General features: G+C 45.0%; 1 protein-coding gene and 1 long non-coding RNA gene across 3 annotated transcripts; one reads left to right on the top strand and one right to left on the bottom strand.

The window, feature by feature from the left end:
- Nucleotides 1-751: 751 nt before the first annotated feature.
- Nucleotides 752-24436, bottom strand: LOC148129664 (uncharacterized). 2 transcript variants are annotated; one of them, XR_015745187.1, is made up of 3 exons: nucleotides 23014-24436; nucleotides 10686-10779; nucleotides 752-1687 (listed from the first exon to the last, which is right to left on the bottom strand). It is a non-coding gene; the product is annotated as an uncharacterized LOC148129664 (long non-coding RNA). The 2 variants fall into 2 exon arrangements; XR_015745188.1 differs by lacking the exon at nucleotides 23014-24436 and adding an exon at nucleotides 16555-17178.
- On the top strand, nucleotides 11065-14586 carry ELFN1 (extracellular leucine rich repeat and fibronectin type III domain containing 1). The gene has a single exon (XM_026687234.2). The coding sequence runs from the start codon at nucleotides 11221-11223 to the stop codon at nucleotides 13618-13620; it is 2400 nt and encodes a 799-aa protein (XP_026543019.1). The 5' UTR covers nucleotides 11065-11220; the 3' UTR covers nucleotides 13621-14586.
- Nucleotides 24437-24924: the final 488 nt, after the last annotated feature.

Raw genomic sequence — 24924 nt, 5'->3', positions numbered from 1 at the left:
GTTGACTCAGCCTTCCATCCTTCCAAGGTGGGTCAAATGAGGACCCAAATTGTTGGGGACAATGTGCTGACTCTGTAAACTGCTTAGAGAGGGTTGTAAAGCACTAAAAAGTGGGATATAAGTCTAAGTGCTATTGCTAGGGCACTGCGTGAATTGTCTCTGATCTACAACGAACAGCAAAGCAACCGATTCTCTTTTGGCCCCAATTCAGCAGAACACTTAAGCACCCCCATCAAGGTTGCAGTAGCATGCTAGTCATCATTTGATTAATCCCTTCCCCTCGTAAAAGGGGAGAGGGGGAAATGCTCTTCCTCACCTGGCAGTGAAACATATGAGGTGCTCAGCCATCAATAGACTGATGACAAATCTGTTTTCTTTCTTAGCAACACCAAGAAGCACAAAATGGATTGCGCAGAATTCGAATGGGTGGTTTTGTCCCAAAGAAGTTGGTGAGGGAAAGGAAGAAAGGGAAGAAGGACCACTGTTTTTTGCCCTCTTTTAATATCAAAACCTAATAGACAAATAACCAACCTGGATCCTGGGAATAGTCACACAGGAACTAGAAGTCACTGTTGCACAAGGCGCAGGGGTGGCCAGCAGTTTGGGTGGCTTTAAATGAGGAGTAGTACCAGGGTTCAAAACTTTGGCTTCCTCATTGACTTCACTTGTCAGGAAGTTGCAAAAACTGATGTTTGTCAACATTCCAACTGGTGAACCCAACCAAAGCAAGTATGGCCGAGACGATCCAATCTCTGAATGCAAAACTTTATTGAGTACATCATTTTGGCATCAGTGAGGGCAAAACCATATCTAGCTAATTCCCACACAAACCCACATAATTAAAGTATAGGATTCACCCTCCCCAATTAGTGCACATCACATTGTTTGATTGAATGTCAATGGTATTGTTATGAGAAAAAGTCCTTGGGTTTGGCAAACACCAGTTGAAGTGTCCTTGGCTCTCAAGGATTGTCTTCTTGATGTCTGGAGCCTACATTCCATCTCCCCCTTGGTTCTTTGGCAAGCTGAGAAGCGATAACAGTTGCAACAGCATAAGTGCGCTTCGACAATCATATGACCCCGGAACATGGCAACCGTCATAAATATGAACCAGTTGCCAAGCCTCTGAATTTTGATCACATGACTATGGGGATGCGGCAAGGGTCATAAATGTGAAAAATGGCCGTAAGTTACTTTTTTTTAATTGCTGTTGCAGCTTTGAATGAACTGTTATGAGTTGAGAACTATCTGTAGTTTAGTGGGGTTATTTTACCCCCTCCTCACCAAGCCTTTGGTCTTTGGCAAAACACCGCCAAACCCGTCCAACCAGAAAAGGAGGCCAACACCCACTCCTCCCCAACATCCATCCTGAGGAGTGGAAAAATAAACTTTTGAAGCCAGCACAGTCCTTCTCTTGAACAGCAAGAGCCATTATGCAAATCTGAAAGGGAGAGGAAGTTTAAGAGTGTGGAACCTCCATATTTCTTGATTTCATTAGCATCAGCACAAAGTGGGAGAGTTAATGTGACAAAATGAACTCATTCTGATGCTTATCCAAACAGTTCTTTTCTAAATTAACGAGATCGCTGCTTTCCCAACAGTTGCTTTAGGAGTAATGGTGCTTTTTAGGGGGATGAATGATGGAGCTGTCAAAGAATAGCGAGTGGGATTCCAGGAGTGGTTGGACCTAGACAGAGAGAGACAAAGAGAGGTTGGGAAGAGGATCAAGGATTTAGCACGGTAAGAGAGAATAATAACAGAATAACAGAGTTGGAGGTCTTCTAGTCCAATAACCTGCTCAAGCTGGAGACCCTAGATCAGGGATCTCCAATCTTGGCATCTTTAAGACTTGTGGACTTCAACTCCCAGAGCTGGTGGAGGAATTCTGGGAGTTAAAGTCCACAAGTCTTAAAGTTGCCAAGATTGGAGATCCCTGCCCTAGCCTAGACCGTTCTGAAGAAATAGATTTCCAATCTCTTCTTTAAAAAGTCATTCCTCTGATTCATTATTCTCACTATCAGGAAATTCCTCCTTGAGTCTAGGTTGTTTCTCTCCTTGATTAATTTTCATCCGTTGCTTCTTGTCCTGCCTTCAGGTGCTTTGCAGAATAGATTGAACCTCCGCCCCGCTTCTTTGTGGCAGCCCCTGAGATATCGGAGCACTGCTATCATCTCCGATATGATATGTGATAGGATAGAGATCATATATGATCTCCAATGCCAATAGGACACAGGGCTTTGGACTTAGCTTTTAAAAAAATGACTTCCAGAGAAGGACGGAGATATGGAAAAAGTGGACACAGGAATGGCAAGCTTCACAACGAAAGATCACAGGGTAGGAATTCAAAGCTATTTCTGTGTGTCTCAAACCACCATCACATCATGTACAAATTAGGCTCTTTAGGAACTTCAAAGGACACCCTAGGAATATTGCCACAAGGATGAAACATTTCTACGGGAGAAACTGATGTCTCCTAGGTCAGGGGTCTCCAACCTGGGCAACTTTAAGCTGGCAGTTGAAGTCCTCCAGCCTTAAGGTTGCCCAGGTTGGAGACCCCTGTCCTAGAAGTAGCAAATGTTAGGACCTTTGGCTAACGCTGTTACAGCTTGTAGCTAATATTTAGAGGAAGAGATGGTCAGAGTTGGTCCTCAGGACATGCAAATTGGCGGATTTATCCCCAAACTAATCATTTGAAATATGATTGATCTCCACTCGAAGATGTCAGCCGTTAGCAAATTTCCTCCTCCGTTTTAACAAGTTAGAGCGTTTTAATTACCTCCAGCACTATGGGGCTGCACCTGATTGAAAAGCCAGCCTTGTCTAACACAAGCTCCTGGCCATTAAATCACTGCTTTTTCTGTAGCTCACAAGATGGATGAACTGTCAGATCCAAGCAAGCTCAGAGGCTACAAGAGAAGGAAAAATCTTCCCTCCTTTACCACCCCCCTCCCCCCAAGCCAAAGATTTCAGGGATCAGCAAGTAGGGAGCGGTCTCCAAACAGAAAAACCGAAGATTCCTAAAAGGCCAAGTTACTGCATCTTGAAATTTTCCTCTCTTGATCATTCCGGAAACATTATTTTTGTTTCTTTCAAAACTTGACTACGCAGCTCTTTTCCGGGAGATAACCATTGAAATGTGTAGGAATTAGATTTTCTTATTTGGCTCTGGTTTGTGTGAACAGGTCAGCATTTTCCAACGTTCCACACAGATTAGGAGGAAAATAAAAGTTGGATTCGTTTCGAAGCAGTTTTGCATTTTTTTCGGAGTCGCAATTGCACCTCAGGCCACCCGACTTTTCTCATGAGCCTTCATGGGAAGGGACTGTTCTTCTCAGGACCTCAAGCGATGCTTACCATACTCGTAGGAGCTCCAAGGAGAAGAGAAACAGATTCCTTGCCTCTAAGAGCTCCATTGGAGACTCCAAAACACAATTGGAGCTGAGTTTGAACCCATTAATTTTAGAGGTGACAAAAAAATAACAGAATTGGAAAGGACCTAGAAGACTTTCAAGAAGAGAAATGGTGTAGGGTCTCTTGCTTGGGTGGAGGGTTGGTCTAGATGACCTACAAGGTCCCTTCCAACTCTGACTATCCGTTGTCTGTTATCTGTCTTCTAGTCCAACCCCCTGATCAACAGGAGACCTACATAATTTCAGACAAATGCTTATCCAACATATTTTTAAAAACTTCCAGTGTTGGAGCATCCACAATTTCTGAAGGCAAGCTGTTCCACTGATTAACTGTTAGGAAATTCCTCCTTAGTTCTAGGTTGCTTCTCTCCTTGGTTAGTTTCCATCTGTTGCTTCTTGTCTTGCCTTCAGGTGCTTTGGAGAATAGCTTGACCCCGCCTCTTCTTTGGGGCAGCCCCTGAGATATGGGAAGACTGCTGTCATGTCATCCCCGGTTCCTTCTTTTCTCTAGATTGGTCCATACCCAATTCTTGCAATTGTTCTTTATATAGCTTCTGGCCTTACAGACCTTGAAAATTACCCTTGGTGGCTCCAAGTAAGCATTTGATGGAGGTCTCAGAAGCCCAGTTCTGGATATAGAGAATTTGTATGCAGGCAGATAAACAGTTTCCACTCTTCACCCCACCTGTCCCTCATATTGCTGCAGTGCCATCTATTGTGAAGGTCAAGCTAACACAAGTGTGTGATTTGGAGAGCTCCGTCAATCAACCATGACCATTCAGTCAGTCAAGAAATGTTCACACTTATAGGTCGCCCAGAAGCTCAAAGGCAGCAAGTCAATGGTTGTGCCTCATTTCTGACTGAACAGCGGTTGGAGTCTTTAAAAGATGGCCTTTGATTTTACCCAGAATGCTACAGTGTCAGGAAGAAAACAACCCAACAGATTGAGAAAAGGACAGTCTGGATTCCATCAAATGCTGGAGTCAGCATACCAGGAGATGTGCTTTTGCTAAAAAAAATTCTGTAGGCCGTGTCCACCTTCTTGGCCTCCTTGTGGGGTCGCCTAAATTTGAGATCATCGCACAGGACGTAGTCTTGGGCATTGCAATTGGTCTCTGTCCCAGAGCTAGCAAGCTTCAAGCCTCCACGAGCTATTTTACCTTCAAAATATTTTGCTAAGGAGTCTTGGGAGCTCGTCCTGCCTGTTATTCCCTCAAGGACAAGATGGCAACGTCAGTAGAAGAAATACATAGATCTTTCTGGTTGCGTTTGTCAAGAGCTCACTGGATTCAGCTCAGTGGACCAACTGAGGTCAACCATTGAAGCTATAAGCCATAAAATTTTAAGTCCTTCCCGGATGGTAAATCAGCCTCATCCTCCTCATTCTCTAGGGAAGCTGGGGAGCTGTCAACCTGACCCCCCTCCCCACTAACATGAGTCAACATTTCAGGTGACAAAACTCCTTTGAGCCTCGATGGAAGAAGACGAACGATGAACGATGCGTCTTTCTTGCAACACAAAGCCGTTGTGCTGAGCGAGAATGAATCTCCCCATACTTGCACATGTGAGAGATTAAAGAATTCTAAATATAACATGCCGCCTCACACGGAAGGGTGGAGGACCAGTTCCCTGCCTACAGGATTCGCAAGGCTGAGAAGACAGGAGAGAGAACCCTGATTAAACAGACCGGTTCCGAATGGGTGCTTGTCTCTGCCAAGAGAGCCCTTGAAATCTACATTTTAACTGGGCGAAATGAGGTGTGTTTGTCACGAACTCCGTGGGACATAATCATGCGACCTGTTGTTCATTAATGTTCCTTAGATTTCATTGAAATGGACCGGAGCGAGTTTTCCTCTCTGCCTTCGTCTCATCTATTTATCTGCTACGTTTCTGGAAGTGTAGGATTTTGTTTCCCCCAGCAAAACTCACTCTGAACTCCCTTTAGTATGAGACCAAACCCTTCTAGATGTTCCCTAGTTGGGAAATGAAACATCTGGAAGAAAACAACCAGCTCAGAGAGCACCAAGGACCCCACAACCTCCTCCTCCTCCTCCTCCTCCTCCTCCTCTCTCACCACTCGCAAACTCCATTCCCTTTTAGCATCAATAATGTTGCCTAGCTGGGTCATGAAACTCTGCAAGAAAACAACTAAGCTCAGAGAACTTCAAGGACCCCTCTTTTCAACCCTGAGCTACAAATACTTGCTTCTATTGGTATCCCATTAGCATGCATTTGCAAGCTATCCCTTCTAAATGCAACGGAGAAGAGCCTCCATCCATGGGGAGAGCCAAAAAAATAAATAAAAAAAACCCTCAACAGTGCCCAGGTGATTCTGGCTCTGTCCTCATTTTCATGTCTTGCAGCTGGACTTTCTTGACTCCCCTTGGGGACACCTCTGCCTCCTTGGAGGCTACACCTCCATTTTTGGACTTTGGAACAAAACAAAAGGATGAGAGACTTCCCTAGAGAGCGGAGAGGGGGTGTTCTTAAGTACAAACTCCTGCAGCTTCTCATTCCATGGAAGAGAGACCGTGTCCGATACGTCAACAATAGCCGGACATCTAATCCCAGCTTTACTTGACATTGGCCTATTTTGAGCAGGAGATTAGATGAGATTATCTGCACCACCTGAAATGCGAGTTCCTCCCAGTTATTAGCTGCCTTCCTCGCCAGTGGCAGATCAAAGAAGCCTCCCCCCCCCCCATCTTGGAAAAACCTTACTGAAGTTTTTTCTCTCTGGTGCCCCAGGAGACAGGTGGTCTTTGGTGTAATATGGCCCCAGGCTTCTTGGATTCCGGAGTGTCATTTCATGATGATTGAAGGATAGAAGAAGGAAAAGTTACCTTGCTCTGGGGCTGGGGCACACTGGGTCTCTTCTGTATAGGATCATCATCCTATCGTCAAAATTGCGTGCTATTGAATTCCAAAAACTGTGGATTGAATGCAAACTGAGATATCACCCAAATAAGGAAGTCTGCAGGATGCCACCACAAGACAATCTCCCCACTTTGCATCCTTCATGCTGGATTGTCATGATTTCATGGTGGAGGCCCCTGCTCCTGTCTTAAAGAGAGCCGAAGAACATACAACTGACCAGCAAATAGTTAAACGTCATCTCATCTCTCCCTTTATTTGGGGCAACACCTTCTTTGGGGTGATGGTCTATTATGAGCCCCGTTTCCTTCTGCTGCATTTGTGTTTGGCCTGTTGGGGTGAAGAAGAATTGGAATTGCTAACCATGTCCAGCTTCAGGGTTGCTTTCTCTTCTTGCCTTGGCCCTTGATTTGAGATGTCCTCATCCAGAACGGAGGCAACTTTGGATCTAGCAGACCTTGGGCTGGCAAAATCCCTTCCCTGGACTCAAGCAGTAAAGTAGGGGTGCGTCCAACCTAGGCAAACTTGTGGGCTTCAACTCCACGCTGGCTGGGGAATTCTGGGAGTTGAAATCCACGCGTCTTAAAGTTGCCAAGGTTGGATACCCCTGCTGTAAATTAAGCCGTGAAGGGCAGGGTTGCTTGGTCCTCTGGACTCCAGAGATAGCGCAGTTTCCCCCGCAAGCTCAGATCTTCCTCTCCTTCCATCAGCGATCAGGAGTTCTAGTAAAACTCATCATATCAGCTTTTCCTAGGAAGAAACATGGCGGTGGCGTTTTTGCAGATAGTCAAGATTTCTTGCAGGGATCCCATCACTCACATCTTCCCCTGGCACTACAACTGATCCTCAACAACTGGTGACACAGATAGAAGTGGGAAGGCCGGAGTCGACAAGGATTTGTTCTGATACCTCCATTTCTTCGACAGTACCTGGGGAATATACCAAGAGGTGAACAAAAGTGCTAACATCAAGACTGTTTTAGCCCTGGGTGTTGTTCTTTCAGGAAGACAGCTTGACGTTTTTCTCACATGCCTGGAGAAACACCACCTGCTCTTCTTTGACTGCCCCTTTAAAATGGGTAGACTCGTAGGATCACAGGGCTGGAAGGGAACTTGGAGGTCTTCTAGTCCAACCCCCTGCTCAAGGCGTATACCATCCCAGATGACTGGTTGCCCAATCTTTTCTTGAAAACCACCAATGATGGAGCATCCAAAACTCCAGGAGGCATGCTGTTCTATTGAATTCTTCTTCTTCTTCTTCTTCTTCTTCTTCTTCTTCTTCTTCTTCTTCTTCTTCTTCTTCTTCTTCTTCTTCTTCTTCTTCTTCTTCTTCTTCTTCTTCTTCTTCTTCTTCTTCTTCTTCTTCTTCTTCTTCTTCTTCTTCTTCTTCTTCTTCTTCTTCTTCTTCTTCTCCTCCTCCTCCTCCTCCTCCTCCTCCTCCTCCTCCTCCTCCTCCTCCTCCTCCTCCTCCTCCTCCTCCATCATCTCCTGTCAGGGAATTCCTTCTTATTTACAAGTTGGATCTTCTTCTGATGAGCTTCCACCCATGGCTTTTTGTTCTGCCGCCAAGTGCTATGGAGAATAAGCCAATTCTCTCTTCCCTGTGACAATCCTTCCAGAGCTATTGTGTCTCTTTCCAGAGCCTTCTCTTCATCAGGCTAAACTTAGGAGTTGACCTGAGCAGGTGGTCACCCTAACCCAGCTGAGATGCTTCCTCCCTCTTTCAAAATCGAAAGCATCATTCAGCCTGATGCCTGCTAAGATTTTCTTGAGGGTGTTTGGGAGTCAGACTGACCTACCTTGACTGAGTCACATTCTTGCTGATTTCTCAGGGAGTTTTAGTATTCAGACTTCTCCTGAATGGAAGGAGGAAACCCCTGAGCAGAGACTCCTCCAGAGAGCCAATGAGGAGCTTCCTTTGGAAGGGGTGAGTCAATCACACCTCATCTGAATAATGCATCTGATTAGAGCAGGGTTTCTCAACCTTGGGAAATTTAAGATGGGTGGACTTTAACTCCCAGAATTCCCCAGTCAGCATGGAAAACTCTGGGACTTGAGCATACTTTAAAACGGGGTGGGGTTTTAAACTCATCTTAAAGCCTGCTGGCTGGGAATTCTGGGAGTTGAAGTCCATTCATCTTAAAGTTGCTAAGGTTGGATTACTTAATCTGGGTAATCCTATCCCATTCTCCATGCCTGTTTCCTACGACAAAGCCCTATCATTCTGGCATTGGTTTTCCTCTGCAAAAGAACGCTGATAGGATTAACATTGTAAGCCTTCCTTTACCTTCAAAATGAGACAGATTTCAAAAACCCTTATTCAGAAAGGGGGAAAAAAATAACCCATTGAAAATGGATTTTCATTTCAAGTAGTACAAGGTTAGAGTTAGGCTCCATCTGCCACTCTGAAAATTAATAGCAATCATTATATAGGAATTGCACAGAAGAAGAACCGGGGAAAAGGCCCACTTAAAAAAAAAAAAAAGAGCAGCAATTGCTCGTGTGTGTTTGTGTTTGTGTGTGTGTAAACTGTTTAGACACACAAGTAATTTATTATTGCAGAGCTCTTCTCCCTGGGTTTTAAATCTCATTACAGTTTGTCCAAAACAGATGTTACCCCTTTAGCGTTAGATTATTAATGATCAATATTGGTTCCTCTAGAGAGGTTTGTTGTCAGAAATTTTTGCGGAAGAAGGCATAATTTTATTATGGGCGTAGATTTGGATGAGCAACATATGTAAATCTGGTTTCCTTCTGGTTTCAGATGAATTCAGATTTTTTTTAAAAAAAATCTGTTCTTTCTTGTTGCCTTGCTAGAACAATACGGGACAAAAATTTATAGAAACAACTGTGTGTGTAAACAGAGAGCAAAGCCTTCTAGCATTGATGACAGTGTCTAGTTGGGTAATGAAATGTCAGCAAGAAAACAACCAAGCTGGGAGAGTTTCAAGGACACCACAATCCTCCTCCTTTTCTCTCCTCCTCCTCCTCCTCCTCCTCTTCCTCCTCCTCCTCCTCCTCCTCCTCCTCCTCCTCCTCCTCCTCCTCCTCCTCCTCCTCCTCCTCCTCCTCCTCCTCCTCCTCCTCCTCCTCCTCCTCCTCCTCTGTCTTCCATCTCCTCTCTCTTCTAGCACTGATGATGTTAACTAGTTGGGTGATAAAACATCTGCAAGAAAACAACCAAGTTCAGAGACCACCAAAGATCCTACAGTCCTCCTCCTCCTCCTCCTCTTCCTCTCTGTGCAAACCACACTCCCTTGTAGCACTGTTGCTGTTCCCTAGTTGGGTAATAAATGGCCAAACTCAGAGAGCACCAAGGACCCCCCCATTTCAACCCTGAGCTACAGAGATCTTCCCTTGCCTCCACCCTCTGCCAGTCTTGTTCACCTGCCCCACCATCCTTTTTTCCTTCTTTCTTCAAAATTGTACGAAACGTGGCTCAGCGAGACAGAGAAATTGCCTGGAGTCTCCTTATACCATCGTAAAATAGGAATGGGAGAACAGTTTGGTGCATAATGTAAAATCCAGCTTAGTGCATCATTTTAGGTCAAAACGGAGGGCCTATTATTCAGCTCTGCAGTCATTCTAACCAGGTTTTTCCAGACGAATGTCTAGAAACTGAGCTTGAAATGTAGGGAAGGATGAGGGAGGAGAAGAAGAATATTAAGAGGGATCTGCCTTAAAGCATCTTTACTGCACCTGACATATACAAAATGGACATTTAGCCATTTAGTAGTGGCTACATCATTGATATATGTTTGCTAGGCCATTTTAGAAATGTCTCCTTTGATTATTTCACACACAATGAGTAGTCCCGGTTCTTGTTAACGATCGTTTTTGCAAGCAGAATGGATACCGGGGGAAAAAAAAAGGGTTTCCATTTCTTTGGCAGATAAAACATTAATCCTGTGTCAAGGATCACCACTGTTTCATCCAGGCTTTTCTTTTTGTAACTAGTGGCTCCTGGTCTTATGAATAAAGTAACTCGGGTGAGAAGGAAAACAGAAACTTAGAGAAGATGAGATGGTTGGGGGTGGTGGAGTTGGTGGCAATTAGAGAGGGAAGACTGAAGTCAACATCTAGAAGGAAAGTCCCAAAGGTGTTTTTTTTTCAACAGGCAACTGGACTTTCTTTGGTTTTTTTCCTTGAAGATGTTTCTCTTCTCATCCAAGAAGCTTGTTCAGTTCTTAAGAAGAAGCTTCTTCACTTTAGAACTGAAGAAGCATCTTGGATAAGAAGTGAAATGTCCTCAAAACAAAAACAACAACAAAGAAAGTTCAGTTGTTTTCTGGAAAAGCACCTTTGGGACAACCATTACCTGGATGATTGAGAATCTCCATAGTCTTCTAGAAGGAAAGATTGGTAGGTCCCCAACTGAGAAACCCCAGCTCTGCTTTCCTACCGGCACAGAGCCCATTGCATGCTGATGTTGTGTCTCTGCTTGTTCATTGGCAGGTCAACCTTGTGATTCCACATCTCTGGAAGAACAGAGAGACCTGGAGAGAAAGGATGGAGAAGGAACCCAACACTCAAATGAAGACCAGTGACAAAAAGAAAGGCAGAAGAAGCAATGCAGAGAAGGAGAGTAAAGCTCATGTCTGAACCGGGGGCCTCTTCATTCCAGGTCCCTTCGTGTTCTGAGTGACTTCCAAACCCCTCTTAGATGATGGTGAGACTCTCAACTCCCCAGCCGCAGAGCCTTTGCTGATGGCTTGTGGGAAACCTTGACCCTGGTGTCACCAACACATCCTTGTGTTCCTCTCCGCTAACCCACCCCAGATGCTTCTTCATGGTTCAGCACCATGAAGAAGGAAGGAAGGATGACAAAGCTGCTGAAGAAACTCTAGTCAAGGCAGGGTTGTGCCGTGACCAAGCTGCCTCTTCCCCTCTCCTGGCCGATCAAGGGTAACAGCCCCCTTTTGGTGTGGCCCTTCTCAATGGCAGGCCATCAGTGGGCCATGACATCAGCACTGTGCACCTATGTGGCAGCTGTCTCTCTCCTCTACATGAGCGAGGTCCAAGCCGACTGCTGGCTGATCGAAGGAGAGAAGGGCTTTGTGTGGCTGGCCATCTGTAGCCAGAACCAACCCCCCTACGAGTCCATTCCTCAGCAGATCAACAGCACCATTCTGGACTTGAGGCTGAACGACAACAAGATCAAGAGCGTCCAGTTCTCCTCCCTCAGCCGCTTCAGTAACCTCACATACCTCAACTTGACCAAGAACGAGATCTCGTATATCGAGGATGGTGCCTTCTCAGGACAGTACAACCTGCAGGTGTTGCAGCTCGGCTACAACCGCTTGAGGAACCTGACGGAGGGGATCCTCCGGGGCTTAGGGAAGCTGGAGTACCTCTACCTCCAGGCCAACCTCATTGAGACAGTCACCCCCAATGCCTTCGGGGAGTGCCCCAACATAATGAACATTGACTTGTCCATGAACAGGATCCAGCGGCTGGACAGCAATACCTTCAGGGGGCTGAGTAAACTGTCTGTCTGCGAACTCTACAGCAACCCTTTCTATTGCTCTTGCGAGCTCCTGGGCTTCCTTCAGTGGCTTGAGGGCTTCACCAATATGACACGTACCTATGACCGCATGCAGTGTGACTCCCCACCTGACTACTCGGGGTACTACCTTCTGGGCCAAGGACGGAGCGGATATCGCAATGCGTTGGGCATGCTGTCTTCTCTTTGCACTGGTGGCCCCTACACCATGCCACCTTACTTGACCCCACCCAAGAAAAAACCAGTGACCACCCCTCCTCCAGAGAGCCCCTGTCCAGAGGAAGAGTGCTTCTCCGGAGATGGCACCACACCCCAGATCTCTTTGCACACCCCGGTGATCGATCCCGGTTTGTATCCCACCATGAAAGTAAAGCACGTGACCCAAAACTCAGCTGTGTTGAGTGTGCAGATCCCTGTGCCCTACAGCAAGATGTACACCCTGGCCCAATTTGAGAACGGCCGCTACAATGTCCTGGCCAAGCTGCTGAAGAAGAAGGAAGATATCGAGCTAACGGATCTAGGCCCAAACGAAAACTACACCTATTGTGTGATGTCCTCCAATCGAGTCTCAAGGTACAACTACACCTGCCTCACCATCAATCTGAACAAACAAAAACCTGAAGACCCAATCCCCAGGCCATCAACTGCCACCCACTATATCATGACGATCTTGGGGTGCCTGTTTGGCATGGTGATTGTCCTAGGAATTGTGTACTACTGCCTGCGGAAGAGGCGTCACCAGGAAGAAAAGCACAAAAAAACGGCAGTGAACATGAAGAAGACCATCATTGAGTTAAAGTACGGGCCAGAAATGGAGACTACCAGCATTTCCCAACTCTCCCAAGGTCAGATGTTGGGCCATGGTGAGACCATGACCCGCATTCCTTACCTGCCTTCCATGGGAGAAGTTGAGCAGTATAAGCTGATTGACAGCAGCGAGACCCCCAAGGCTACGAAGGGTAACTATATGGAAGTGCGGACGGGGGAACAGCCGGAGAGGAGAGAGTTGGAGCTGCCCAGGCCACCGGATAGCCAGAGCTCCGTGGCAGAGATCTCGACCATCACAAAAGAGGTGGACAAGGTGAACCAGATCATCAACAACTGCATCGATGCCTTGAAATCAGAATCTACTTCCTTTCAAGGGGTGAAGTCGGGAGCGGTGTCGACCGCCGAGCCTCAGCTGGTGCTGCTCTCCGAACAAATCCCTAGCAAGCATAGCTTTCTAGCGCCCGTCTACAAGGAAAGCTACAGCCACCCTCTCCAGAGGCACCACAGCATTGAGGCTCCTCCTAAACGGTCCAGCACTTCTTCCAGTGGCTCCATACGGAGCCCCAGGTCCTTCCGCTCTGAGGGCTCCGCCCACAAGTCAGAAGCCAAATATATCGAGAAGACATCTCCAACCACTGACACCATCCTCACTGTGACACCGGCGGCAGCTGTCTTACGAGCCGAAGCCGAGAAGATCCGGCAGTACAGCGAGCACCGGCACTCTTACCCAGGGTCCCATCAGGGGGAACAACATGACGGCATGGGGGGACGGAAGCCCTCCATCTTGGAACCGTTGACCAGGCCCCGCCCCAGAGACTTGGCTTACTCGCAGCTCTCTCCACAGTACCATAACTTGAGCTACACCTCCAGCCCCGAATATACTTGTAAACCCTCCAGGAGCATCTGGGAGCGTTTCAAATTGAACCACAAGCGGCACAAAGAGGAGGAGGAGGAATATATGGCGGCCGGCCACGCTCTGCGTAAAAAGGTCCAGTTTGCCAAAGACGAAGATCTGCACGACATCCTAGATTATTGGAAAGGGGTTTCTGCCCAGCACAAGTCTTGAGTTCTCTGCCGGCTCGTGACTTAACCACGGACCAAAAGGAAAAAAACAAAACAAAACAAAACAAAAATCAGCAGCAGCTATTATTTTTAATTCAGACTTATCTTTAAAAGAAAGAAAGGAAAAAGGGGACTCTGAGGAATCTATCATTATTCTAGAACAGGTTGAGGAGAGAGAGAAAGAGAGAGATATTTGGAATTATGGTCTCGCTGAGGTGAGATTTAGAAAGGAGAGAAAAAAGGATGAGGAGAGGAGAGTAGTGAAAGGAAAGATGCTTAAACATTAAAATAAACTGTGGGGTGGGGAAAAAAACCAAATTCTTTTCTTTAAACATACACACACACACACACAAGTAAAATTGAATTTTCAGAGAGAAAGAAGTGCAAGAATTTCAAGAGAGCCAGACAGAAAATATGAAAGGAGTGTGGCGTAACCACAACTGCATCGCATGACTCCTTATTCTGTGAATTTTGTGGACTCTGTACAGCTTTGTCTTCATCCTTTCAGTAACCAAAATGTAAAACAACCGAACAAAAGAGATCAATTAGAAAAGTTACCGGAAAGATCTTTTTTTTTTCATTGTTAAAAAGAGATAGAGAGAGAGAGAACAAAAGAAAGAAAGTTCATCCTTTTTGGGCCTTTTGCAAATGGAGTCTTCCAGTTTAGACTATTACTCGCCTGAAGTCCCATTTGTGCAAATATTTTTAAGATTTTATTTTTGGGGGTGAAAGGATCTGTCGCAATGTTGCACTGTAAAACCGTCCTATTGTACAGAGAGAAAAAAATTCTATATTTGCTGTATAATGAGAGAGAGAGAGAGAAAGAAAGAAAGAAAGAAAGAAAGAAAGAAAGAAGAAAAAGAAAAAAAATTACATCTACTAAAAGAAATATATCTATATATTCACCTGTTTGTACCAGGTTTTAATCATGGATTTTAGAAAAAAGAAAAAAAAAGCCTCTATCACTGCATTCTTGGTTTCATGTTCTTTGCTTGGGGTCATTGTTTGGGGAGGACGAGATTTGAATAGGTGCCTCTTACTGGCTCTGTTTTCAGCTGAGTTCCAGTTCATTAGAAATGCATCAGAAGAATGTTACATTACAGATTCTCCTCGACTTACAACTAATTGAGCCCAGCATTTCCATTGCTGAGTGAGACAATTCTTAAGGGAGTTTTCCCCTGTTTTACTACCTTCCTTGCCAGTTTTTCAGCAAAACACTGCCTTTGTGAAGTTAGTCATGCGGTCGTGTTAAGATGTAGATATTTAAGAGCTGACCAGCGCTGTAAAGCTGATGCTATGTAAGGCTGATGCAGTGAAGATGAATCAGCATTGGTATTTCCCTTTTAAGAAGAATGGATCCACAGGAGTTTTACCTCTTTAAGAGGTGTCTATATAAAGGCAGCCATTAGAGGGCATGTTCTCTCTCCTTGTGTCCTGTATTCATTGCAGAGTTCTCCATGCAGAGTTAAGAAGATTGATTGCTTGTCAGGTGTTTGCCTACCACATATATTTCTGTATATGTCTTGTAGATAAACCACTGTTAAATATCTAAGCCTCTGCTTTGCTCCTGGGTTGTCTCATAATCATGCTGCAAATGCTCTGACAGGTTATGGGCCCAGTACAGAGAGAAGACCAGAGTGACTGGAAAGCCTAGAAAGAAGAGTAACCCAGTGGGAGCTTGCACCAGAATAAGTGGTTTAAATCGTGGTTAGTGGCAACATTGTTAAGGGAATCTGGTTTCCCCATTGACTTTGTCAGAAGGACGTAAAACAGGGATCCCGCAGCATTGCAACTGTCATAAGTACATGCCAGTTGCCGAGCATCCGAATTTTGATCATGTGAACACAGGGATACAGCAGGTGTGAAAAACGGTCTGATGTCTCTTTTTTTTTCCAGCGCCGTTATAACTTTGAATGGTCACTAAATAAGCTGTTGTAAGTCGAGGACTACCTGTACACAATAGGGGGAGAAAAACAGATGGATTTTCTCATCCTTCAGAGAAGTTTTGAAAATTGGGGTGGGGGGAAAACACAAGGTTTATTATTACTTCTACACAGCTGCTCCCTCCTGAGATCCTGCCCCCGTGCACCGAACGCACAGCTTGTGTTCCCGTTCCCAGTGGTGTGTGTTTGCTACACTTCTCCTCCCACTTTTTAGAGAGTCAATTGACCCATTGACAAAAGCTGGCAACCCAATCAAATCCATCCTTAGGGATTTGAGAAATAAGAGAAACATCTCTTAGCAAAAGCGACGCAAGGTCACAGAATCGGGGAAGGATGAAACCTCAGGAACGATGGGATCTTCCTTGACCCAATGCGGACAAGGAGAAGTGAAGAGCACTTCCGTACCCATCGTTCATCCATCCCCATCAAATCCAGGCCCTCTGAGGGAGGGGTTGTACCACTTGTAGGACACAGGCGATAAGAGGTGTGCCAATACAAAGGAATGTTTGTAGGTCAGGGTTCAACTGTGGAGTTCTTGATGTTCGCTCAAAGGACTCGAAGAGCAAACCCCACTCGCTTCTAGCCCTGATGATGTTGCCTAGTTGGCTAATGAAATGTCTTCAAGAAAAGAACCAAGCTCCATGATCACCAAGGACCCCACAGTCGTCTTCCTCCCCCCTGCAAACTCCCCCCTTCTAGAACCAACAAGGTTACCTAGTTGGATAATGAAATGTCTTCAAGAAAACAACCAACTTCAGAGAGTACCAGGGCCCCCACAATTCTCCTCCTCCTCCTCCTCCCTGCAAATCCTTCTCCTTTCTAGAACTGATTACGTCACCTAGTTGCATAATGAAATGTCTTCAACAAAATAACCAAGTTCCGAGAGCACCAATGACCCCACAGCCATCTGACCCCTCTCTCTGACTTTCAGGAATGCCACACCAATCTCTCTTTCCCCCCCCCCCAAACTTTCTTCTTGGGTCTTCTCAACTTACTGGATGGTGCCAGGTGGTCGAGTCCAGGAACTGCCGTTTTTTTTCATTTCTAGCCAAATCCCCAAAGTGGCTTATTCCTTTTGGGTGGTTGGAAAGTCTGGGACACTTCAAAGAGGGAAAAGGTTGACAGGGAGGAGGGAGGGTGACCCATTGGTCCAGTCCTTCCTCCTGCACTTCCTCAAAGCTTGACCCACGGACCTTGACCAGTTCCACCACCCAAGAACTAAACATCGCAGCTGAACCCGGTAACCGAATGTACACATCGCTGCTTAGCCCTTCAGCAGCCTTGTTGCTAAGTAATCCAGTTGCACAAACATGCACACACACAAATGCATACACACACACTCTCTCTCTTCTCTCTCTCCCTCACACACACATGGCCTCCGTTCGCTGAACGTTCCCAGCTGTCTCTTCGCTTTCTTGTTGCTTTCTGTTCTATTTTGCCAGGTAGGCCCAATGGGCACCAAAGCTCCCTGGCAGCTGCGCACCTCAGCTCTCATTTCCCTATTTCCAAGTGATTTTGACTAGCGTTCTCGCAAAATGATGACATCTGCTGCGAAGGGAGCCGAGGCCTAGAGGAAACTGCAAGAAGAGTGTGTGTGTGTGTGTGTGTGTGTGTGTGTGTGCGCTCACTGATTCCCTCCCCTTGGCGACTGGTCTAGAGCAGAAACCCTTAATGGGGTGTTTTGGTAAGCGGCAGGTTGTTTCCTCCGGCAAACCTCTTGCTTCCTTGTCTTCTTCCTCTTCCTGATGCTCACAAGTCGATCCCAAGCACAGCAATGACCTGGAATGGAAAAAAATAGCCAGAATTTTATTTTATTTATTTGATTTGATTTGTCAATCGCTTACAAGATAACAGGTATAAGTATAAACATAGTTTTGAATACATGAGATGGATACGTGTAAGAAAAAATAAAAAGAAACAAAAGGACAGGGACGGTAGGCACGATTGGTGCACTTATGTCCAACCCTGGGCCTCTAACCAGCATCACTGGGGAGTGGATACTCCATGTATTATTTATTTGTATATAAAATTAATTGGCTGCCCATCTTACCGTAGGGCAACTCTAGGCGGCTTAGAGTTGCATCTAAGTTAAAAATCAAAACATTTTTAAAAAAGAAGCAAAGACACATTTTTGCACTGCCATCACCAGCCTGGTCTAGAAAAGCCCCTTCTTGTCTCTTTCTCCCCCACCCGTCCCGCATGTGGCTAAATTTCCTTCTTGGGTGGGTTAGGAAATCTACCCAGGGTGGCAAAGTCCGTTGGAGATGCAGCAGGGATAACGAGTAATTGATTGTGTTGGGTGATCTTTTGAGAGCAGGTGAGTACAGTACCAAAGAAGACGGTCTTTGCATGTCACTTCAAAGGATTTTCAGGCGGGATTAAGTCATGTTTCTCCTTCTCCAAGTCCTTCTGCTGGGAGTGGGCCACTTGTGTTCCTCTTCTGCGCACCTTTATAGGTGTCCGGGCTCCTTTAATGTCACACAACTTAAGTGCCAAGGACTTTTAATTCGAATTCATCCTGCTGCCCACCGTAATGTTGATGTTGTAAGTCTGTGGGACACAGTTGTGTCTCCTAAGAGCCAACATAGCAGTATAACAGTAGAGTTGGAAAGGACCTTGGAGGTCTTCTAGTCCAGCCCCTTCTTAAGCAGGAGACCCTATACCATTCTGGACAAATGGCTGTCCAGTTTCTTCTTGAATACCTCCAGTGATGGAGCAGCCACAACTTCTCTCTAGCTATACGACGCAATTATTCTGTTATGGCTGAAGTCTGCAACTTTGCCAGGGTTGGATCCAACGTTCTGTAGGACGAGGGTGTCCTCTTTAAGGCTGGCAGCCCTGGTCTAGAAATCAACTATGTGTGGTGGGAAAGCAGGAATTTGGCACAACGTTGCTTTAAAAGCTAAAACCCAAAGAATGGCCTTTGCTTAGTCTGTTGAATAAAGATGCCAGAAAAACACAGAAGCCTCACATTGCCACAAGCAAGAATAGAAGTGAAAGAAGCACATACCAAGACTGATATATTTGTGCTTCAGGAACAGTCTGGGGATTAAATGCAGCTCTACCCACGACTTTGTCTGAAGATCTTCTAGCAAGAAGATGGAGGGGAGAGGGTGGCATTTGAAGGTGTTCAACACGGCCCCTAAGACAAGTTGAGTGAAATGTTGCTCGGTGCAATGCTTTGCTGAACGTGGCTGATGGTAGGAAACTGGTAAACTGGTCAAATATTTCTGCACCGCTTCAAATAGACCACACTGATTCCCAGAGGGTCCCCAAGCTAAGGGCACTGGGCCTAAATCTCCCCAGGAGACAAAAGGTAATTTGTTTTGAGATAGGTTTCTTTTTGTTGCTTAGGGAAGAGAATTTTCAGAAGTAGAGATAGAGCAATGTGATTGATGTGCATTAAATTACACACAGCACAAAGAGAAGGAAATCACACTCTGATATTATTAGGATAGATTGCAGCAGCTCCCTGCCTGAAGTGAGAAAATAGCTCCTTGATACACTCTACGCTGATCTTCCTAGGAACTCACGGCTACAAGATAAAACATTAACCAATGAAATATGCAGATCTGAAGATAAACTTGCCAACAGCTATTGGCTATGAAAGAGATGACATGCAAATTTCTCAAGCATTGAGCATGGTTTGTATGCCCCCATCTTTTACGAGCTTCTGGTGGCATCTCACCAGCTTCAGTGCAAAACTGAAAGCAGATGTCCCAAAGGTGTTTTTTTCCAAGAGGCAACTAGACTTTCTGGTTTTTTCTTGGAAGATGTTTCGCTTCTCATCCAAGAAGCTTCTTCAGCTTGAAGCCTTGGGACAACCATGACCTGGATGACTGAGAATCTCCATAGACTGAAAGCAGATGGAATCTGATTGACCAGAAAGCCAATTTACAATCTGTCTAGATCCAATCCTATAAAACCAGGCAATAGTTGGGAATCAACTTGGAAAGGGACCCTGAGTGAGAGACTTCTAAGGTTGGACTGAAGCATGGGGTAATTTCCAACATTTGTAGGTAAGGCAAGGAGAACCTTCTCACTGACTTGGGACAAAAGCCAACATTTTACAGTCTTGGAGACTCACTCAAACTTTGCTTCTCAGGTGCTGCAAATGGTCATCATCATTGCATCAGTTTTGGCCTTCAGAATTTAGGCTCAGCCACTGCAGAATTGAGGAATGAGCTCTTCCTGTTGCAATGCTATGGTCCCCGTCTTGCTGCAAAATTCAGTGAGCTGGGCCCTGGATCTATAGCAGCAGGAAACCCTGAGGACAAGGGAAGGTCTGGAGGCTATAGATCAAGATGTTGACCACATCATTTTTTAATGAATCAAGTTGTTCTGATTGGAACGGTGCTTACATAGTGTAGATGCAGGAACCCAGAAAGATTCAAGTGAATAATGGTGTGCCGGTCCAGAGAAGTATCTAAGTAATTCATCCTTAACAGAATGACAGAGTTGGAAGGGACCTTGGAGGTCTTCTAGTCCAATCCCTTGCTCAAGCAGGAAACCCTATACCATTCCAGACAAAACTTTCAGTGATGGAGCCAGTCCTTCCATTGATCAATTGTTCTTCCATTGATCAACTGTTAGGAAATTTATCCTTAATTCTGGTTGGATCTCTCCTTGATAAGTTTCCATCCATTACTTCTTATCCTGGTGCTTTGGAGACTACATTGACCCCGTCTTCTTTCTGTCTTCTCCCTGCTCAGACAAGCAAGGCTGATGGAGTTTCAGATACTTGACTCCTTGGATGGAGGGTTAAGGTAAGATGTCTCCAGGCCTTCTACCCTATACCCTATAATCTCCTAAACCATAGTCCACACTTTCAGTGTCCAGGATTTAATCTAAATCTGCAGAAGTCCAGAACTGATGGAATTTGCTGCCAAATTAGGTGTAGTTGTAGGAGGGGTTCCTTTCCCCCCATCTCTTTTGGAAACCCTGTCTATTTGTTTAGCTTCGACCTTCCAACTGCAATGCAGATCCAACTGGTTTCAATTGACATTATATGACCTTCAATAAGAAGAAAAGAAATGAATTTCAAGATAGAGGCTCAATCCTTTCATATGTCTCAAGACTGGAACATGCCCCCAAGTGGTTGTATGTATAGTAAATTAAGAACAGGTCAACATGAGATGGATAGAGTTTTTGTAGTGGTCAGCTAACTTAAAAGATGTCAGTTCTACAAGATGAAACAGACGGCAGCCACTGGCTAATCTTCTGTAAAAAAGAGATTAGGTAAATGCATGATGGATTATCTGTTCAAAACTCTTAGCCATGATGCTAGTTATCATTTTCATAGATGTCAGCATTGCTCTATGATTTGTACAGCACTCAAGAGAGTAGAGTATTTAAGCAATAAAACACATCATATCGACTATAAACTTATGCACAATTAAGACACTGTAACCTAAAACAGTAATCAATGCCGTTAATTAAAAATGAATTGATAGCAAAATAGAAAAGGCACTTGGAAGGGTAGTCTACTTTTTTGGGGGGAGGGTGGCTGAAGATTGAAATAAGGAAAAAATTGTAATAAACGGGCAATAAGGAAGTGAAGAAACAGTGTTCCTCAACAGAGTAGTTTTCCATTTACAGTGAAAAATGTGCTCCAATTCAAGTCAAGTTGTTGCAAAAAAACAACAACCGCTCACCTCTAAATTAACATACTATATATCTTGATGGACTCTGAAGTTCTATAATTGGAAACTAATCAGTTAGAGATCCAATTGAAAACTAAGGAGAAATTTCCTGAAAGTGAGAATCAGTGGAACATCTTGCTTCCAGAAGTTGTAAATGCTCCATTACTGGAAGTTCTCAAGAAGGGATTTGTCTGGAAGGGTATAAGATTTCCGGCTTGGGCAGGGGGTTGGACTCGATGACCTTTGAGATCCTTTCTGTAGTTTTGCAATTAACTAGGAAAAATATCTGGGGGTACTTTATTATTTATTTATTTGATTTGTCAATCACTTACAAGATAATAGGTATAAGTATAAACATGAGTAAGAATACAGGAAATAGGTACGAATAAATGGGGACAATAGGACAGGGACGGTAGGCACAATTATGCACTTATACACGCCGCTCACAGACCTCTTAGGAATGGGGTGAGGTCAATAGTGGATAGTCTGAGGTTAAAGGGGGGGGTTAGAGGATGTAGCAACAGAGTCAAGTAGTGTGTTCCATGCATTGACCACTCTGTCGCTGAAGTTGTACTTTCTGCAATCGACTTTGGAGCGGTTTACCTTGAGTTCGTATCTGTTGTGTGCTCTTGTATTGTTGTGATTGAAGCTGAAGTAGTCATCGACTGGTAGGACATTGTAGCAGATCATTTTGTGTGCTACGCTTAAGTCCAACCGTAGTTCAAGGTTGTCCAAGCCCAAAATTTCAAGCCTGGTGATATAGGGCATTCTGTTGTGAGCAGAGGAGTGTAGTACTCTTCTCGTGTACTCACCTTGTGTTCTTCGCTTGGTGAGGGATAGCGTGAGAGATATTGCTTGATGTTCAGTTTACTGCCCTCCTATAAAATATGGGGAAGGAAGGAGTGGGCTATTAAAAACCACCCCAGAAGAAGAAAGGAAGGACTATTTTGGGAAAGAATGAGTGGACCCCTGCAGAAGAAATGACTTAGTTCCAAGAAAGATAAGAAAGAAACTCAAAATCGCTCCACTTTGATTTTGTTGGGTACAAAACGTGACAGAGATAAAGTCTGATGGACCACACATTCAAACAACAAAGAGCATCCTTCAAAAGGCTGGCATTCCCAGGGCAACTTAATAGAAATAGGACGTTGGGCGTGCCAGTCTGAAGAGGTAATGGAGATTTGGGCCAGGAAAGAGAAATCCAGGAAAGGAAAACAAATCTCCAAGATAGCGAGGGCGAAATTAGACGGGAGCTTTGCCTGCTCATCTGTTCCTACAAAAAGTTGGATCAACAAGTGTGATTTCCAACTGTGGTACACCACAGCATGCTATTTTTAGCCTCCAGCGGCAGAGCAGCAGTTTGGAAACCAACTCTGAATCTATTAGCATTTCTGAGTGCTCATCAGCAGGCGGAACGACAAAGTGGGGAAAACAGGCTTCTCGTTTCTACCGACATACCGTGACAGCCGCCTGATGTGTTGTTATTCTCCTATTAAGCCAACACTTTAGAGTTCTTGAGTCTTTGAGGAATGCCATCTGTGGAGTCTAGTTAATTCCTGCAGGGATTGGAAACGTGCCCAAGAGTTGGGTTGGGTAAAGGGTAAAGGGGTGGATTTCCAAGGACCAAGAAGACCACCAAGGTCCGAGAAGACCTCATTCAAGTCATGGTTGTCCCAATGGCACTGTTCAAAAGGCAACTAGACTTTGTCCAAAGTTTTGCAGTGTTAATTCAGTGCCAGAAAAAGAAACACACACGGATGGCTGATGTTTCGTTTAACATCTTTATAAATATAATAAGTAAATTTTACAAACCAGTTGTAGATTTCTCCAACATGGAGCAAAATCAGCCAGAAACATGTTGCAAGTAACTTCAGTAGCAACTCAGGAGCTCAGAAACAGACATCAGTTTCACTTTATTTAGTTCAGCAGGCAGGCAAGCAAGCAGCAAATTTCATCTTCAATAGACAGACTCGGAATTCAACATAGCTTCAGAGCTGCAGAGCTTAATATAGAGCCAGGCCTAGGCTATTTCTAGTTTCAGTTTCCAAACTGTCCTCATTGGCTGACTTAGTTGCTATGCCTATTCATTGGCTGACCTTGTTACCATGTTCTATTCCAGTTCATGAATATACTCTGACAGACTTTCTTGGGTTCCCCCCTCCCTGCCTTGAAAATGTTTCGCTTCTCATCCAAGATGTTTCTTCGGTTCTGAACGTCAACTTAGAACCGAAGAAGCTTCTTGGATGAGAAGCAAAATGTTTTCGAGGAAAAACCTGAGAACGTGCAGTTGCCTTTTGAAGAACATCTCTGGAACAAGCATGACCTGGATGGCTGAGAATCTCCATAGACATTCTCTCAACTCTGTTGTTCTGTTAAAGTTCTTGGAAGTCTCTCCTCGTGGACCACAGTGGACAAAGACTTGACATCCCCAAGCTTCCCACCAGTCAAAGTCACCTTCGCTTCCTGAGGGTTCCCAACACCCTTTCAAGCTGCGACATTGTTGGCGTGGCCCACAAGAATAAAGTGTCTCCCATTCTCAAGTTGTGAAGTGTTCTTTTTGGAAGAAGCGGGAGGAAAAGACAACCTTTCAAAGCTGCCCTTTCAGAGCCAGGCACTTTGTCCTTTTCAGAAGAGCCAAACCTTTGCAAAAAGCAAGAACCTCACAGGAAAGATGGCAGGTGAGGAAAGAATTCAACAAGGGAAACAACTCAACAAGGGAACTGATTTAGCGCGGAGGGGAAAAAAAAATAACAATGAAGTCCTTGTTAAGCAACACATCCAAACATCGAGATGTCAGCGGAGGTGAGATCCTACCAGGTCAAGGTATCTTTTGTGCTTGTCAAAAATGGACCCAAACGGCTTCCATTACACCTGGCGGAAGGAGGGAAAAGTAGAAAGAAAGAAAAGAAAAACAGGGACTGGAAAAAAAAAATTTGGCCATCGAATCTGCGGAGAGAACACCGCAATTAGCAGGAGGGGTGCTTCAACAAACCAGCTTGAATTCCTTCTGGAAGCAGAAAGAAATGGAAGCCGATTTGTTTAATGGGATGTTTATAGATGGCGGGCCCTCCCATTAGGCCAGCTTGGAGGTCACCTCCAGCAGCTGATATGGGGTGTTGTGAATGAAAGCAAGTGGTGCCTCGGTTCGTGTGCTATCATTATGGCATTTTCTCTGCCCAGCGGGAGGAATTGTATTGTGAGATTTAATGCCCGGTCTTGAAGTTAAGTTTGGTAAGAAAACAGCAGGTGAGGGAGCCTTGCTTTTCTTCGGTTTGAGTCCCCAGAAAAATGTCTTGGGACAAGCCTATGTTTATGGAAACCCTTAATGGATTATTATTTTTTTGAGCCTTAATGAAAAGATACATTGTGGGGGAGCCCAGAAAGAAATATTAGGACAAGCCAAGGAAAACTGAACAAGTTGAGGGCTGGTCTCTACAATCTTCAGCTTTCTTAAGCTTCCTGTCCATTCGTTGGTCTCAAGAAGGGGTCAGGCGGAACAATAATCTTTGCTTCTTTAGGGGTCTCACACAAGGTCATAAATAAAACGCCTGTCAAAGTGGAGGAGCCCAAGAGATTACACCCCAAGCAAGGGTGGGATTCTACCGGTTCGGATCGGTTCGGGCAAACTGGATGTTAAATTTGTATCTGGTTCGCCGAACCAATCTTTGAACCAACCGGCTGGCCCCGCCCACCCCTCCCCTCCCAGGAGTCTCCACGGGGCCC

This window comes from Notechis scutatus, chromosome 12 (assembly GCF_049901735.1).
Source record: "Notechis scutatus isolate UNSWTSFEM ecotype Mainland chromosome 12, rNotScu1.2, whole genome shotgun sequence".
NCBI lineage: Eukaryota > Metazoa > Chordata > Lepidosauria > Squamata > Elapidae > Notechis > Notechis scutatus.
Note: the sequence above shows the minus strand (reverse complement) of the source record. Positions and strands in the feature narration are given on the sequence as shown.

What these genes read in the sequence shown, in the direction of transcription:
- ELFN1 (XM_026687234.2), top strand. Translation starts at nt 11,221, where the DNA reads ATGGCAGGCCATCAGTGGGCCATGACATCAGCACTGTGCACCTATGTG.